General features: G+C 41.1%; 1 protein-coding gene across 1 annotated transcript in view; it reads right to left on the bottom strand.

Annotated features, from left to right (window-relative positions):
- Positions 1 to 5,454: 5,454 nt before the first annotated feature.
- grin3ba (glutamate receptor, ionotropic, N-methyl-D-aspartate 3Ba) overlaps positions 5,455 to 17,542 on the bottom strand; it is an 84,259-nt gene continuing 72,171 nt past the window's right edge. The window contains exons 9-12 of the mRNA XM_020627030.3: positions 11,931 to 12,082; positions 10,550 to 10,714; positions 8,788 to 8,855; positions 5,455 to 8,027 (exon numbers count right to left, since the gene is read on the bottom strand). Of these exons, the coding sequence (XP_020482686.1) occupies positions 7,052 to 8,027; positions 8,788 to 8,855; positions 10,550 to 10,714; positions 11,931 to 12,082 (1,361 nt within the window). The 3' untranslated portion in view covers positions 5,455 to 7,051. The remainder of the gene's footprint in view (positions 8,028 to 8,787; positions 8,856 to 10,549; positions 10,715 to 11,930; positions 12,083 to 17,542) is intronic.

Below are 17,542 nucleotides of genomic sequence, written 5' to 3' on the forward strand. Positions count from 1 at the left end.
ACACACACACACACACACACACACACACACGCTCCCCTCTCCTTCACTCCTTGCTTGGATTCCTGTTTCGGGGCGACCGCCGAGACAAAGGGCTGGATTCTGGGAGTGTGTGTGTGTAAATGTGTGTGTGTGTATGTGTGAAGTAGCTGAACGCAGCCTGCGCATGTGTGCGTAAAAAGCAAAGAGTGGGGGGGGCGGTTTTTGGAGATAACCTCTCGTCTATAATCGAGAGCCAATTTCACTGTAATTACAATATTAGCCACGGCATCAGATACGCCTCGAGCTCCTTTAAGAAGCTTCCCTGAACTTCTGCCTCTTGTTGAGGTGCTGATGGGCTCAGATATATGTCAGCCTTTGTTTACCCTATGAGAGGGTGTGGCATGGTCTGACCACTGTGGTGCATTTGGATTCCCCCGGTAGGAATCGATCGCACACGCTCACTTCAATAGCACCTACGTTACGTCGACCACATTCACGTTGCGATCACAGACACCTCCGCGATTCACTGACTCACCACGAGTGACATTGCGGCAATTAACATCAGAGAGGCGGCTGTGTACTTTTTCACGTTTGCGCGAGTGAGTGAGGTGTGCTTGCGGCCCGTCGGTTCAGGAGCATGTGCGTGCGTGTGGAGATGTTCTCCGTGAAGGATCTATATCTTTTCCACCCCCACGGTTATCAATTCTTAATGAGGCTGATAACTGAACTTAAACGCCCAGTTAGCGCACATATTTTTTCTTTTTTTTTTTCTTTAGGGATACCTTTTACATCACAATTAGAAGACAAGTTGTGATACATTCAGGGACACTTATTATTACCTGTGCAAACTAATTTGAGCAGGAGGAAGTCACTTGCTGACCAGCCTCCGATTGTTTTACACTCATTCACATATTTACCCACAGAGCACCTCCCTCCCTCTCCTCTCTCTCTCTCTCTCTCTCTCTTCCCCCCCCTCTCTTTCAATCTCTGTCATTTGGCTCTGTGTCGCTGCTGCTCACTGCTACATGAATGGGGGCGCCCCATTTGGTGTTGATCCTGTCTCCAGTTGCCAGGGAGTTTCTCTGGTTCTCATGGGGTACTCCCTTGTGTCTGACTCCCCCTCCTTTCCCCCCCCCCCTTCCCAGAGCCCCCCACCCAGACATCATCACACACACACACACACACACACACACATAGACACACACTACACACACTGCCACCCCACCAATAACACCCAAGGGTTGGTCACAGCTGGCAGCAGCTAATAAACTCATCACTCACAGTGCCTGGCTCCTATTTACCTACTAGACAAAGCACGGCAGAGATAGAGGGAGGGAGGGAGGGAGGGAGGAGTACATGTGTGGTGGAGGTGGATGAACGCTCGCTTTTGCTGCTTCCCACGGACTTCACCTTTCAGTTAAGGTGAATTTGGTCACAGCTGCAGCGCCTCAAAGATGCAGAAATCACCACGTTTGTATTCTTTTCTTTTCATACAGTTGGCGCACTATCAGCACTCTCTTTGCTATAAAAAAAAAACAAACACAGTTGGATGGTAATTGATTGCCGGAAGGTTGGATGTACATTTGGGATTCTTAAGTTTGATTAAAATTCTTCTTGACTGCTGTTCACACATGTGACCCAATTACTTCATGTGAGCAAAAGGCCGGCCATCTTTGCTCAGAAAATACACGTGGATGTGTAGGTGTCTGCATTGAAAGCACATGTGCATGTTTGCAAGGCTACAAACAAATAGCAGACAAAAAACAGACATTTAACTTATAAGTTGCATGAAAGCTTCTACTTAGGTAGATTTCTGCTGAGTATTGTGCATGCACAAAACCTGCATACAATCTGATTGATTTTTTTTAAGCAACTCATCCCCTCCACCCCCCCCGACACCTGACAAAGAGTCTATTGTTTATTTTATCACAAGGGCGGATCTAGGCATGTGCGAGGGCTCGCGAACATGTGTTTGATTGGCTTCATCTCCGTGTGATTATCTTCACTTTATACAGTCTGGTCGATGCAGCAGTGCTAAATCATCAGCATGCTTCTCCCATCTCTCTCTCTCTCTCTCTCTCTCTCCATCATCCTCTTCAAACATCCCACACGCTGTTAGCTCTCATCGGTACTGAAGAATTATATTTGCGGTATCAATTTCAATTCTCTCTTCAGTAAGTGTCAGGTGTCATGTACACGCTTCAGTTTTTTTCCACTGTGTCAGAGAAATAATGTTGCTGTGATAATGTGGTTAAAAAATGTGCACCTTGAATATTAAATACATGACTGTGAAACACTACAGATGAAATGTGTAACAATGGGTCACTCTGGCATGTAATCTAGGCCACTGCTTCATGTGGGGACTGAAGTGTGACTGACTGGCAAATATACACGAGAGCACAAACACAAACACAGACTCAGGTAATACATGACACACATCCAAAAGGTTGCCTATCTTTAGCATCAAACAGCTCAATGGGAGAAACGTTTTCATCACACATTCCCCAACAGGAAGTCGCTCTCTGCAGGTATCTGCACTCTACATTTGGTCTGCCCACAGGGAGACGTTCAAGTGCCTCTGTGTGGCTCAACGCTGCCATTACACGACAAGTTAAGCAATGCTGTTAACCCCCCAGATGGAGCGGTACTTGAATGTCCTCATAAGACATAAGAGGCCTCAGGAATACTGGGGTTTCTTTCAGGGAGTCTGGGACACTTTAGTTCAATGGGACTTCAGGATTCAGGACTTGTGTTCACAGCAGATAAAAGTAGATGTCTCTTTTCAGGATTCAAGACTCAATAAGTTACCTTGTGACACAGTGGTTCATTTCAGGGCCATTCAAGTTCAAACCAGTTTTCTGATAGGATAAACAACATAAGCTCCCATTATTTCTAAATAGATCAATTCTTAAGTAATCCATTTGTCACCTTAAATCAGATGTAGATTTATAGATGCAGGACATCATTTATATAAACTTTATACATCTGATCCTATCCCTGCATTTCACTGTGCTGCATTATATCACTCAAAAGCAAGGCCGCCCATAAGGGGGGTCTTTCTGGGCCCCAGAGACATTGGGGGGTGGGGTTAAAATTAGGTTAAACAATGTTCATTCAAAATTTAAGCAATGATCACCTTTTTTTTTAACCAAATTACTCACCATTATTAACACAACATATTTTATCATTGTTGCATGTATCAAAATGTAACCCCTCTTCTTATAAATGATCAGCACTTTGGTCAACTGATGATGTTTTAAAGGTGCTTCATAGATAAACTTTGACTTGACTTGAATTGTATAAGCCTGAGCCTATTTTGTTTTCACATCCAACACCCATGTATTGATATTATTAAATGCCATCTGCGGGTGGCCCATATACTCGGCCATAAGGGGCCCAGCTATTTGAATTTTGTCAGAGGACTTCCTGCTAAACATGAGGCTGAAAATGAATTCACACCAGACATCAGATATTTGGAAGTTTCAAGTTACAGTATCACTTTGAATGAGTTCCTCTTTAAAAGACACTTGCTAGTTCTTTAGTGTTGTTACACACACAAAAAAACAATATTCTGTCCTTTTTGCAGCTAACATTTTTGAGATCTATATTTTTTTAAAAGAGGCGGTGTGTTTAGTGTATGTAGATACAAGTTCATGTGTATAGTGAGGGCTGTGGCGGCTTAGAAATGACTGTACTGGTCCTAACAAACCTGTTACCTGTAACTTTATGACACACATCATGTATAAAAACTATATAGTGATACAACAGATGCTATTTTTTCCATTCTCAATGAACTGATGGGTTAAAATCAGTCTTTTACAATTTGGCAAGATGTACTTGAATATGGTTCATTGACATAGCCTCCTTACTACTCAAAGCACTTTTACACCACAGGTCACATCGTACACTGATGACAGAGGCTGATATGTAAAGAAGGAACTAATCCCATTCACATTCATACGCTGCTGACAAAGCAGCAGGAGCAATTGGGGGTTAAGTGTCTTTCCCAAGCACATCGCATGTGGCTGCAGGAGCTGGGAATTGAACCCTGACCTTGCAGTCGAGCGTCGACTGACTCTATCAACTGAGCCACAGCCTTCTCGATGCACTCTTTATTTTCTAACCTCTCATATTCTCCTGGTGATTTATGCAAATGTCATTTGTGGGCAATTTGAAGATATCTTCTACAAACATAGATGAAACCTATCTGCAAAATACTTGTACACTTTTCACCTTAATACAGTTTCTGTTAGTGATTTGTTTGCTCCAGTACTTTCTTTGGATTCTGCCTGTGTGAAGGAGTCCTTTGAATTAGATTTGTAAACATTTATTTTATTGACTGAACACTTGTGCACAAGGTGTTTTAATAGCTGTGTTTGATTGAGGCCAAATGTCTCAGTCATGTGCTCAGTGTTCTCAAATAAAGCTTTAGGACAGTGTTGTCATAGCGTCCATTTACACTCAAAATATGAGATCATGCAAGTAGATAAGTATATAAATGTTTATTTCAAAACATGAGAATGGTCATTATGATAAAATTCAATAATATGCTGATACAATTCTTTTTTTTTTATAAGGGATAGATTGAAAAGTATTTGTTTATATATCAAGTACAACAAGCTCTTTCTCTTTGAAGAATAAAATAAAATAGATTTTTTTTTTTTCCTCAGACACCATGGCATGTGAACACGACCACTTCACACCACAGCGACGTTTGAAACGTTTAAATGTACAACCAGTAGCACTTTGAAAGTTCGCTTTCAGTGAGAGCAGTATCACGTTCAGCTGATTTGTTTGGCTCAAATCTCAATCCACAAAACTCTCCGTTTGTCCATAGCCGTGGGAAGCAGGGCTACAGCGCCCTCTGCTGGTTGGCTGAGTTATTGAATAAAAATCCAATCCAGTCCGCCTCTGCACAGATTCTCTCTCTGTCTCTTTTCATCCCATCAATCCAGGTTTTTGACATCACGTATCACACTTACTCCACTTTTTTTTTTTTTTTTTAGAAAGCAAAAATATGATGCTTTATCTGAGTGCAAAAGGTGTAAAAGTCTATTTCAAAAAATGTTATGACAAAAAAACACCACGTGAAGTCTCGCTCATCGGAGCTCACTCAGATCTGCAGAGATAGTGAATTTGTAAACATCCTTACAGTGTGAATCCATGCAAAATACAGCCTAGTGCAATATTTGCAAGTTGGCAGACTCATGATGCGTTTCCTTAGTGATGAACACGACAAACATTTTCATTCGTAATGAATGGCATGTGTTGACCTCACAAGAAAAACATGTAACAGTTTGGGAATTTGAGACTAACATTAGAACTTTTATCCGATCTCACTTTTTTCCATTTCGTCACACAAACATGACACTGACACCCTCTTTGAAATAGAATCTAGATTTACACTACTACTACAGCAGAAGGGAAAGCTATTTGAAGCACTGATACCCCGAATACAAATCGGTGATCCATGCTTGCAGCGAATGATGCACAAATAACAACAATAAGTGTGATTGGATCTGCAACAAAAAAAAAACACCCGACCTAGGCAAGTGCAGGGATTTTTCCTTAAAGGGCTACTGCTAGTGATTTAGTATTGCATAAAGTTAATGGACGCACAAGAGATTAATTGGAGGTTGAAACAAAAGAAGGGGAGTCAAAACTGAAGGGCAAAACATAACCTGGATCGTAATCGAAAATACTGAACTTAAAAATGCTGCAGCATGTTGAAGGTTAATGAAAACACCATCATACGTTCTTAGAATGTCTTCTGTCTCTTTAAAAATATATGAAGGTCAGTTTTTTGAACCACAGATGTGACCACACGATGAAACAGCTTTAACAGTCTGAGTGTCACTCCTTATTATGACTTGTTTACTTTCACAGTAACACTGGAGTCACATGGTAGAAATGGAACTCATGCAATCAGAGGAAAATTAGCAAATCAAAGCTTCTGTTAGGGAACGGATCAGTTTGATGGTGCAAGGCTCGCAAGTTTGCGAAACTTCATTCAATCTTTATTTGGAGCGCCAATGTTACTCGAGACACTCAACAAAAAGCAGGTAAAATGCCGTACTCTTTGTTATGTAAAATAACAAAAGAGCAGGTAAAAAGACCTTACTCATTGCTATATTACAAAGACCCAACGTTAATCCATCATGAGCGCAGCACTTAGCAACATTTAGCAAAGTTACAGTGGCAAGAAAAGATGCAGAAATCATGAGCAAAAAGCAGGCTCAGGCTGTTGAACCAGGCTCACAATGAACAGCAATCTGCCAGGCAGTGTGTTTGACATAGAAGTATTTAGTTGGTTAATTCTTTAGTTGTTACCATGGTGAGGACAATACAAACAAACAAACACAAGGTATGAGCGTGATGATGCGGTCTTTGTTTCTCATTGGTACATTGTTTCTGGGCTTCTACAGACTTTCTTCTTTTATTTTTCACATTTTTTGGGAAGTTATTACTTATAATACTTTTCATTGTTACATTTTCTGCCGCTTGCACTCATGTTCAAAAGGATGATTGATGCATGTGCGTTTGTAAAAATGAGGTTTTAGTTTTCGGTCTTTTGACATTCGGGCTCACTTTGACGTCTCTGTGCTCTTGTGGCGTTGCGTCTTTGTGTGCTTGCAGGCCTCCTCAGACGTTCTAAGAGGCCTTACTGTTAATCAGCTTTCATTTGTCAAACAGCTGTGGTTGATGGTTCCACATATGAATTACTTGTCATCTCCATGAGCACTGATTGAGCATTGTTAGCCTGGTTATTATGAAACTTTTCTCACATCTGAACTTTTGGCTTTAATTCCACAGCTCAGATAGATTTTTATGATTCCACGGACTGTTAACTTTTACTTGTCCTTTGATTGCAGTTTAAGGTTTTAGTTTGGAGTTTGAGAGAGTGTGGAGGGTGAATATTAGGAGGTAACATTGAGTGATGGCGTGAGTTAAACTATACCGTGTTTATTCAGCAAGCGTGCCCTAAACTCAACCCATTCCAACAAAGCCATCTTCCCACGGCTATGCGAGCTCCACCTGTAAATCCCGCACATCAGGGTCCTCTCAAAGACATTCAAGTTCCACTGCTTACACCTGATTGGTTGGTTTTTGTCCTGTCCAAAGTGTTCAGCGTGCTCGACAGGTTAGCCTTCTGTCTGTCCAGGCTAGACGTGTTCCGTGATTGGACAGTAACATTTCCAGCGCCTGGTTGGTTGACTCGACTTCGCTCCAAACTTGTGGAAGTGCGTGAATGGACAGTCCTCTCTCCTGCCAGAGTGTTGACAGAGCGTAATTGGTTGGCTCTCCCTCTGTCCAAACTGTTAACTGTGTTTAATTGGCTGCTCCTGCCTTGCTCCAGAGTCCCAGGACCGCCTGATTGGTTGGCTCTCCCTGTCTGCTGATTGTTCAGGGTTTGCAGTTGGCTGGTCCTGTCTCTCTCGGGGAGTTTCGGCTGAGTGGAGCTGCTTCTGTCCGTGTTAATAGTCTGTATCCTCTGCCTGTCCCTCTCCCTTTCCAGACTGGTGTCCCTGCGCACAAGACCGCTCCTCTCCCTCTCCAGGCTGCTCTGGATCTCAGCCCTCCTGGCCAGAGCCTCCCTCAGCTGGGTCCTGAACGTCTCGATCTTCCCCTGCAGGTCCTGGAGCTCCCCCTCCCACATGCTGGTCTGAGCCGCCCTGTTTCCCAGCGGAGAGAGAACCAAGCCAGAGGACGCCAGTGTAGACACCGGCCCCCCGTTAGCATGGAGGCTAATCTGCGGAGGGGAGGCGAAACTCCCCATGCCGCCTAGCCCGAAGCCTCCAAGACCGAGCCCAGGTCGGCCCACCATGCCGGGCCTGCCGCGCACAGAGGCGGTGTGTGTGCGCAGGCGGTAGCTGTGTAGGGTCTCCAGGTCGAAGTGCACACGTTTCTCCTTGGGCTCATGCGATGGGGAGGAGTTGTTGGTGTCTCCGGCTGTGGTGGAAGCGTCGGGGGAGTTTGGAGGAGACCCGGGTGGAGGGTGATGCTGTTTCCTGTGCAGGGTGCAGTTCTCTGAGATACAAGAGGAGGGGCTAGTGAAAGAGAGGAGGATCAGAGCAAAGAGCACATATCCAGTGAGAAATACTTCACAACAGAATGCATGAATATATTTAGATACAAACAAACTGCAAACACAAATACAAACTGTATAAGAAGGATCTGATCTGAAATACTGCTGTAAATGATGAACAACATGCATGCTTTAAAAAGAAGATGTGTGTTATTTTAATGCTCTGTACTGTTCTAGGTTCTTCTATGAGAATGGCAACAATTAGCAACAGCCTACAAACATATCACTCAACACATGGGCTGAAATAGATATGAAAATGCTATTTATAAAACATTTCTGACCAGTCCTCATCTGTTTACTTACTAGTTTTTGATCTTTTTGTGTATTATGACATCAAGTTGGTCAAATCAGCAAATCAGTAACCACAACTCTTTCAGATTTGAATTGTTATTCTGACTGAATTGTTATTCTGAAAATTAATTTTTCTGACACCATATGAATGCAGTGTTCGCCATAAGGTGGCCAACTGCTGGCTGTACTTTCACATTAACTTTAAAACATGAGAGTGCTTTCTTTTTTTCTTTGTCTAAATACTAAATATTTTATTATTTTCTTTAAAAATTGTCAGATTTAAGGTTATTGATTGAAAAAAGACAGAATAAAGCACATTCTTACAATGGAAACAAAACAACTAAAACATCATCTTCCTGTACATAAATAATGTTGTTTAATTAAAGCAATTACAGAGTGCAGATTCTAAAGTAAGTTAATGACTTCATTACTTTTCATCGAGGCCGCTCAGCTCCTTCCCAACGTCCTCGTACGTGGTGTGGAGGGCTCGGTGAATTTTCTGAAAGTAGAAAAGATAAAACATAAAACTCCAGCTGCTGATTAGTTATCTGATTTTTTTTTTAATCAATCATCAGCTCTGAATTAAATCAGCAGAGATGATGAAGTTTAATTTGTAAGAGCGGTTATTTTAGCCAGATGACGTACGGGACTTGTAAGATTCCTCACAAATCCTGCTGTGGTGCTGCTTTGAATAATTAAATCAAGGGATTGAGATTCAGAGGGAGACCGTTCTTTTCTTCTTAAAGCTTAGGAGAGGTTAAGGTTTCAGTCACTTTACACTTTTTTTTTTTTAAATTTTAACTATCAAAGTCCTTAGGTTAGGCTGAAAAGAAACACCTTGAGTTCTAATGTATGACTATGCTTCCTTGGATCTTTAAACATGTCTTCAGGTGTCTGAGAGAAAGGGACACTTTCGCTCTTGATGGGTTTTTATCTTCAGTGACTAACCGAGACGTGGTCTTCTCAGAGAAGCTGAGCTGGTTTGTGATGGACGCAGGAGGCTTCCCAGCACTTGTTACCGTTTAGGAAGGATGTTGAAAACAAACATTCAGAGTAATATTCACACTGATAGTACCACTTCCATTTTTTAATTAAAAAATATCATCACAGGCGCCTCGTTTGGTAATAGCTGGAGTTTCATAAATAACAAAATATGACCTTTAGATTGTCAATTAGTGTTCCCTTTGATGTTCATAGCCTAAAACACAAGAATTCAATAACAATTTGTGCATAAAAATAGACTACTGTTCTTTTTTTAATTTCTATGTATAATTTTTTTTTAACCAAATAACAAATTGCAAATGCACATTTAGATATGCACATTTCAAAAATTGCTTTGCATGGAGTAAGACGAGGTAAAAGAAAATGTACAATCAAATATCAGTAAGATAAATCAACTGGATCTGTGAGGAAAAGCCAAAGAAAGGCTAAATATTTTATAAGTGGTCATGAAGCAGTTTATAAATGTTTGCCAGTGTGAGTTTTTAATCATTTTCTGATATTCAAATACGTTGAGGTGCTGTGAAACTGCGCAAACTCAGAGGCATCAAAAAGTGACTATTGCGTGTGTTAGTACTGGAGGAAAATGTGAAAAAAAGGTAGAGAAGATACCCGTACACCAATTCAACCGTGCTTAAAAGTCACAAAAGAGTCCACAGGCTGAGATAAATGCAAAAAAATAGTCTCTTTAAAGAAGACACGATAGGTGCTCACAGTGCAAAAGGTGAATAAAAACAGCAGCAGTTTTCTACTCCAGCAGTTGTTCCTTTTTTTACTCAACTTTTTTTTTTATTATTTAATTTTAAAATATGACAGAGGTTAGTTTAAAGAGCAGAGATGCTAAATTATGTAGTTGGAATTCCATAGTAGATTATCAGAAATAAGTATATTTTTATCTTTTAGTAAAAATTTGATGTTTCCCAGTCTTGGCTGTTATTATGAGTTTTTAACACTAGAGGGCGTATGTTAGCTGCAAATAGGACTTCTTAGAAATAAGAATATGCTGGTGTGTGTGTGTGTGTGTGTGTGTGTGTGTGTGTGTGTGTGTGACTGTTCTCATATGCTTGTGCACGTTCATATATGAGTAATGTGAAGGTTAAAGTTGTGCATCTTTTCCCCTTCCGTTGTCTCTTTACTTTTTGCGTGCATGAGCATGTTTCCACTCTCCACCACGTGCGTAGTGTTTCCACTCACCTGGCTCGTGTGCAGCCAGTACTGCAGTGTGTGCGTGCGCCGGAGGCGTGGGATGACCAGGTGATAGAAGGTGTGTTCACCTGCCAAGGTCAGCAAGGCTCCACCCACCCCCATACACAGCAGCACGAACAGGCCCGAGAAATGCTGGATCCCCATCTGTAGAGTCTAAGGGAGGGGGGGCGGCGACAGGAGAGGAGAAAAGAGAGGGTGGGGTGGTAGTGGTGACACAGATTAGTAAAAACTTAATATAAAAGAAAACAAAAAATGCAGAGATTGATGATTTGTATTTACATAATTACTATTCAGGCCGCTCTGTACGAATATGCAATTGATATTCAGCTTCTGTATGTCTACTTTAGCTGTGTAAGCCCATAAGAATAGAATAAAGAAGAGAGGGCAAGAGCGTAAAAGACATGCCTGGAAAGGAAAGTAGAAGCGAAGTAGGAGACATGGAAAGCGTAAAGAGCTGAGAGGGGAAAGAAAACTGAGAGTGATAGTAAGAAAGAGCACTTAGTGATGCTTAATTGAGGAGCAGTTTGTTCCCATTTTGTTCGCCCACATTCCGCTGGACACATTGTCTATCTCTTATGAGGTTTTCAAGGGCCCGGAGGAAGTGGAAACAGACAGCGGTGCTCTCTAATCATGTTCCCTTCACCCGGCTCATTTCTGGGCTGCCTCTGATGGCAATTAGCCCCATGCTGACTCTGCGAATTCATCAGCGACAACAGTGACCTCCTTTTGCTCCCAATCCAGAGGGCGAGATCGCAGTCGCACTAACACCCACATTGTTTGAGAGTAGCCCACTCTCTGCCGTTGTATAGTACAAATGGTAATAAGTTTCTAATGCAGGGTGAAGTTAAGGTTCTGTTTCATTCGGAGAAACCTACGACTGTGTAATTGTGTTTTCATAATATGATCCAGCTTTGAAGTGGGATTTAAAAGGCATGGCCAAAGGGAGTTGAATTGCTGCTCGGCTCACAGACAACAAATATAGATAGACTACAGACAGTGCGCTCTATCTAGAGATTCACACTTTTGTTTTTTTTTTTTATAAAAGGAGGGCGAGAACTCAAAGTACTTTGCTTTAGCACACACACTAGACAGAAATAAGTATCTTCACTCAGACAGTACGTGCCTCTAACTCCAGTTGAGCTCAGCAAATAGGCCCGAGTTTATGTGATTGTATGTCTACGTCTGAGCCTGTGTGTTCATCTGTGTGTGTCACTGTCAGGTGTGTGTGTTTAGCTGCCAGGCAATCCTGTCAGTGCCCCAAAGGGAGACTCATTTAGAGGAGCACAGCTACATAAGGCTTTGCTTTACACACCGAACACGTACACACACTACATGAACACACGCACTCTCCCACGCGCCGGCGACTTACCTCAGTGACGGCAAAGACTCGTTTCCCGCAAGGCACCACCTTGTACCATTTGTCATGTAGCATGTCCATGAAGCCATCAGACTTGTAGCGACTCACGAACTCAGACACGTTTCGGGTTAGAGGAGAGCCCTGGGGCAGACCTATGCCGTAGCCTGAAAGACGAGGAGAAACACACAGATGTACAGTTGATATATAGGCAACAGAATCTGGAAGAAGCAGCTCTATTTGTTCTGTTCTCATTGTCTAGTCACTGTACATGCTGTTTTCAGTATTACTACTGTCTTTCAAGCTTCATCAAATGTTGTATAGAGTTAGCAAACACTATAATGTGGGTATTTGTAGTTATTTATATATGATCATTAAAACTTTAACTCAGTGTGATTGAAATCAAATGTAGGTCTTATATAATTTTTTGCATTTATTTACTTTGCCATGGATTTTATTTTATTTCTTTAAATTACATAATTGTTGAACATTTTAAAGTGAAGTGTGTGTGTGTGTGTGTGTGTGTGTGTGTGTGTGTGTGTGTGTGTGTGTGTGTGTGTGCATGTGTTTGAATGTGTGTGTCTCGGTATTCCCTGATGGTGGATCCACATAAATGAATAAATAAATGCCCGAGGATGAAACTGGAGGAAGCGGTCTTTCTTGGTGGTTTTGTAGGAAACCACAGTCAGCCAGCTGCAGTTAGCCAAAGGGCAGATGCCTCCTGGATAAAGTTGATTTATAGGTTCACTGGAAAAAAAGAATTCCAAGGTACAGTGCGTTTACAGTGAAAACATATGAGCTTTTTTCTTGTATAGTAAGCCTATTTGTGTTGTGGAAATGAAGCATAAAACCACAAATGCTGGAGGGTTGCCTTTGTGGTAAGGCATAAATATTATGTAGATCAATATCTGTGTTTATAATGCTACGGTAAATTATTTTGAATCGACAAGAGGTATTCTATGAGAGCTGATAAAAAATAAAAGAGCGAAAAGTATGTAGAGCAGGAATGGGCAACTTTGGTCACAGCAAGGGGCCACATTAATTGAATTCTCACTGCCAGGGCGCCAACTTGTAGGATACAAAAACGATTACAGTCAATTTTGTCTCCAATTTAACTCAACACATGCCAGTGATCAAATATTATTATGGACATACTTCTGGTTTTCATGATTTCATGGCAGAGTTTGTCATGTTTTCTTCATGTTCCAGATTAATTGACGAGTAAAAGTTGACCTGAGGGCCACGTTGAGGGTTGATGGGGCCCGCATGTGGCCCCCGGGCCGCCGGTTGCCCACCCCTGATGTAGAGTATGACCCTTTTCCGGATATGTCACAACGTTACGGCCAATAAAAAGTTGTTCATTTAGTGTGGGCGGGGTTTAGCCTACATGTACACTCGCGCGCTGTTTGAACGACTCCGCTAAAACCATTTCTCGACTTTGCTATAAAATTAAGAGAAATTAAGGAGGAAAAGTATGAAAAACGGGGTATAAACTAAAATTAAGCTGAAGTTCATGCAAAGAGTGGCTTAATGGTACTGCTGAAACACACAAAAACATAATAAAACCTGAAGAAGTCACCTGTCTGTTCCTCCATCATGGACGAAGGCCTACCTGGTAGCTTACTTGATAATTACTGGATAATATTGACGATTAAAACATAATACCGGTGATGTCTGTGACCGGCACTCCTTCAAACAACTTCACTTTTAAATACAAAGAAAGTTGACTGGCTGAATGATGCTGCTGAAACAAAACCTACACAGGTGCATTTCACCTGGCTGTTCCTCCACCCTGGATGAACCTACTTGGAGGTCAACATTTGCCATGAAGTTCCGGAGGATGTTGAGGATTAAATTGCGTTTCCATGACCAGCTCGTCCTGCTCTTAATAACTTCACTTTCCCGTTACAAGAAAATGAGCTGGCAGGCGGATTGGACTACAATAAATTTATCTCCATATTCAACTCCAAGCCGCGCTGCCCTGCCCTCCTGTGACTGAAGCTGGCAGCATCAAAAGGTAAGATTAATCAATGTGTTTGTTTGTGCCCGCCGTGGCCGCTGGATGACAGTAAATACCTTTGTCATTAATAATGAATGTGATGCGTTCACTGACAGTGCGCTCGAGTCGTTGCTTTTTAAAATCGGTAGACCTTGTTTTTTTTAGAGCGACAAATGTATTGTTTGTCTGCTTTTATGTGAACATGTGAGCTCATGAACTGTTCGATGATGTGTTTGAAGTTAGTGAGGTCTGGTTCGTTTATTTGTTTGGTGTTGTTGTCCATGTCTGTATCTTAGTTAGCTGTCACTTTTTTTTTTTTGCCTGGATTCCTAAACTAAACCTCCTAAAGTGGAGAGTCGGACCACTACATAAGATTACAGACATATTTTTGGACACACTGGACTTAAAATAAAATAAATAATCACAGAAAAACTATTCAATCTAACTACTTGACCAAAAGTTATTAAATAGACCAAAAGTAGGCTTAGCAATTTACAGCTTTGTTTACTTTGAAGGCTATATCACAATTGAATTGACCGGATGCATGTGTCACTGTGCCAACATTTGTCAAGCTTATGTTTATGATATGCTCCTATTGATTAAATTTTTTGGTAGCACTAGTACAGTAGATGTATAGGTTACTGAAACAAACAGGCTTACTGATAACAAACTTTATCATTTGGGCTTATACACTAGTAATGCTTACACCACTGCCTATCACTACTCAATGGTTGGAAAATCTGAAACCTGCGTCAAATATGAAAAAAATTGCATTTCAGATGGTCACTTTCCAATGTTTGGGATATTTTTTCAGACCGAGAAGCATCAGACACATCGACACTTATTTTTATGACCTGCTAGACTTGCAAAGCTGATATGGAAGAAGAAGCCATGCATTGATTTTACACGGCTGATTGGTATTGAGCCAATACTATTCTTATTGAGGGTGACAGGTATTGGACAGATATAAACCATCCACATTTAATACAGCTTCTCTTGTCAATATAATTAGGCCTATGGAAATTCAGTGACTTCTGCAATCCCATATTGCCGGCTGCCAACTCAGTTATCTCGAGTGCAAAGGCAATCCTTTGTGCCTGATGTTACCTTAGAAAAATGAAGAGGTACAGGTAAGGTGGAGTTATTTTTGGGTTGATTTGGCATGGGGAAAAAAGAGAGAGATGAATTATTGAAATGCTACCAGGATCAATGTCAGCATTGAAGGCATCTGAAGCATAGTAAACTGTGAACACTGTCAATCTGCTTGTATTTCTGTCAAAGCCTACAGTGAACGTCCGCTTTCTGTCATCATCCGTTAGCCGGGTGGGTCGTCATATTCACTAAAATGATTTGAGGGTTGGAGTGCGATCAAGTTTGACTCAACGCCCTGGACTCCATGTAATGGAAAGAGTGCGAATAAGGTCGTATTTTACCTCACTGTGCTCCTTACATGCAGTTATGTTCCCTTGGGTCATGCACTCACTAGCTGTTGCTGCCCTCTGGTGATTTATTGGTGCAATATATATGACTTCAGTGGAAATGAAAACACTGTGTGGGAGGAGATGGTGCAGCACCAGCATGTCTTCTGAGAAACTTCTTAAAAGTTAAGCAAAAAAAATTGTCAGCCATGTATTTTTCATATAACCTTTATGAAGAACAACCATCTTTTGGAAATTGTTCCTGAAAGTACTCTTTCACCCGCACACCATACTCTAAATGTGTCCTTTTCCTCGAGCGTGCATGATAACTTTTGTTAGACTTTCCTGCATTTCCATTATATTTTGAGAGGAACCCCTCAAGCCTGCCTGAGGAAAATTAAGAGGTACAAGACACTTCATAGTACTTCAGCCATCAACTGGTAATATTATGAGTTTTATTCTGTTTTTACTGGCAGTTTTATGACATCCTTTGACGGAAAATATATTAAAATCTGAATGTGCTTAGGGAGGATACCATCCTTCTCCAGCTTTGAGTTTAGTTTTGTCACCACACTTCCAGGTTCCATAAAAATTCCCCCGCCCCCCCCCATCAAAAAAATAAATGGTCCTCCATCCTCTCACCTACTTTGACCTCATCACCGCAGCGGCCTCTTAGCTGAAAAACACTTATGGTGGTCTGTGATGCAGATCATCCACTCTATCCATGCTCGCTTCACACCCTTACCCTCTGGTTAGAAGACCTGCTTTGACAAAAAGGCCAAATAAAGGCCACTTTCACTCCATTTGCACTTGAAACTAGATTACATGCTGACATTTCAGCGCTTATGTGTGTGTTTCACTGACAAGTTGTGTCACATTAATAGAACCTTGCCTCTATGGGCTTTTTAAGACAGATATGATACTAAGGGGGGGGTGGGGGGGCATTTACAGATTACCGATAAATCAGCCAATAATATGAGTCGTCTTTGTAGTTTAAATTAACATAGACACTTTCCGTATTAATTGTTTACTAATTTCTCAGCTGATTAAAGCACGCAAAGGTCCTCAGAAGACTTCTTTTGCGGCCGGTAACATTGTTGTTTTACATTCTCAACAAATTCAAGTGCAGACTTGTGTTTCTTTATTCCACAGGTGCTGCAGACCGTGTTGAGAATATAATAATACAGGGCTGCACGGTTATGGCCAGAAGTAAAATCAAGTTTATTTTGATTAGTATTGAGATCCCGATTGTTCATCACATTTATTTATTCATTTTAGGGACTAACTCGTTTCTTTGTACTTTCACATTTTAAATAAGAAGAGCAACTCTTCAGTTTCATTTTGTGGTACGTCTGGGCTCATGTGCACATTTTGAACAGACACACACTCACTCACTCACTCACTCACTCGCTCACTTGCTCACTCACTCACTCACACGCTTTTCTTACTCTCTGCCAGGCAGGGCACACACCCCTCCTCTGGCCTGCTTATATTTTGACAGACAGATTGGATGGACACAGTGGGGGAAGATATCATGGATTTTTAATGTCTGACAGGCCACCACTATACTTTTAGTCCTGTTTCCTCTTGTTAACGAAAAACCAAGAAATCTGTTTTTAGCTCACCTCGTCTTCTTCGGGAAAGAAATTGTGTTATTGAACATTTTTCATTTGGGACTATATGGACAGACTTATACTAAAGATAAATTTTCATAGCAGCACAGAACTAAAATGATATTCATGTAAACACTGATTTATACCTGTGACAGACTGAGATCGGCCAGATTGGCTGACTTAAATGTAGATATGTTCCATACATGAATACACCATAAAACACATGGTATCATTTTCTTTTTTGAGGCATTACTTTTATTACAAGTAATATATTTGAATGTGATTACTTATACCTTCTGCAAGTATTGAGTACTTTGTGGTGTGATGGTTAACAGGCAAAACAAATGATGTGCTAATAAAATATTATGTTCAATTACGAATTCAAACCCACTGCTGTCACAGATACAGATTTAATAGCCTCAGTGATATCATGATTATACAGTCAGTAAAGCAAATGATTGTTAGTTATTCCTATTTCAGTGGCTGGCACATTGGGCAAATTCCATAAAATCATTGTAATTAAATATTAAACTGTGCTTTATTTGTAGGGAGTGTTTAATCTTCACTTGATTGCTTTTGCTTTGGACTTCCTTATTT

This window comes from Labrus bergylta, chromosome 18, assembly GCF_963930695.1.
Source record: "Labrus bergylta chromosome 18, fLabBer1.1, whole genome shotgun sequence".
NCBI classification, from domain to species: domain Eukaryota; kingdom Metazoa; phylum Chordata; class Actinopteri; order Labriformes; family Labridae; genus Labrus; species Labrus bergylta.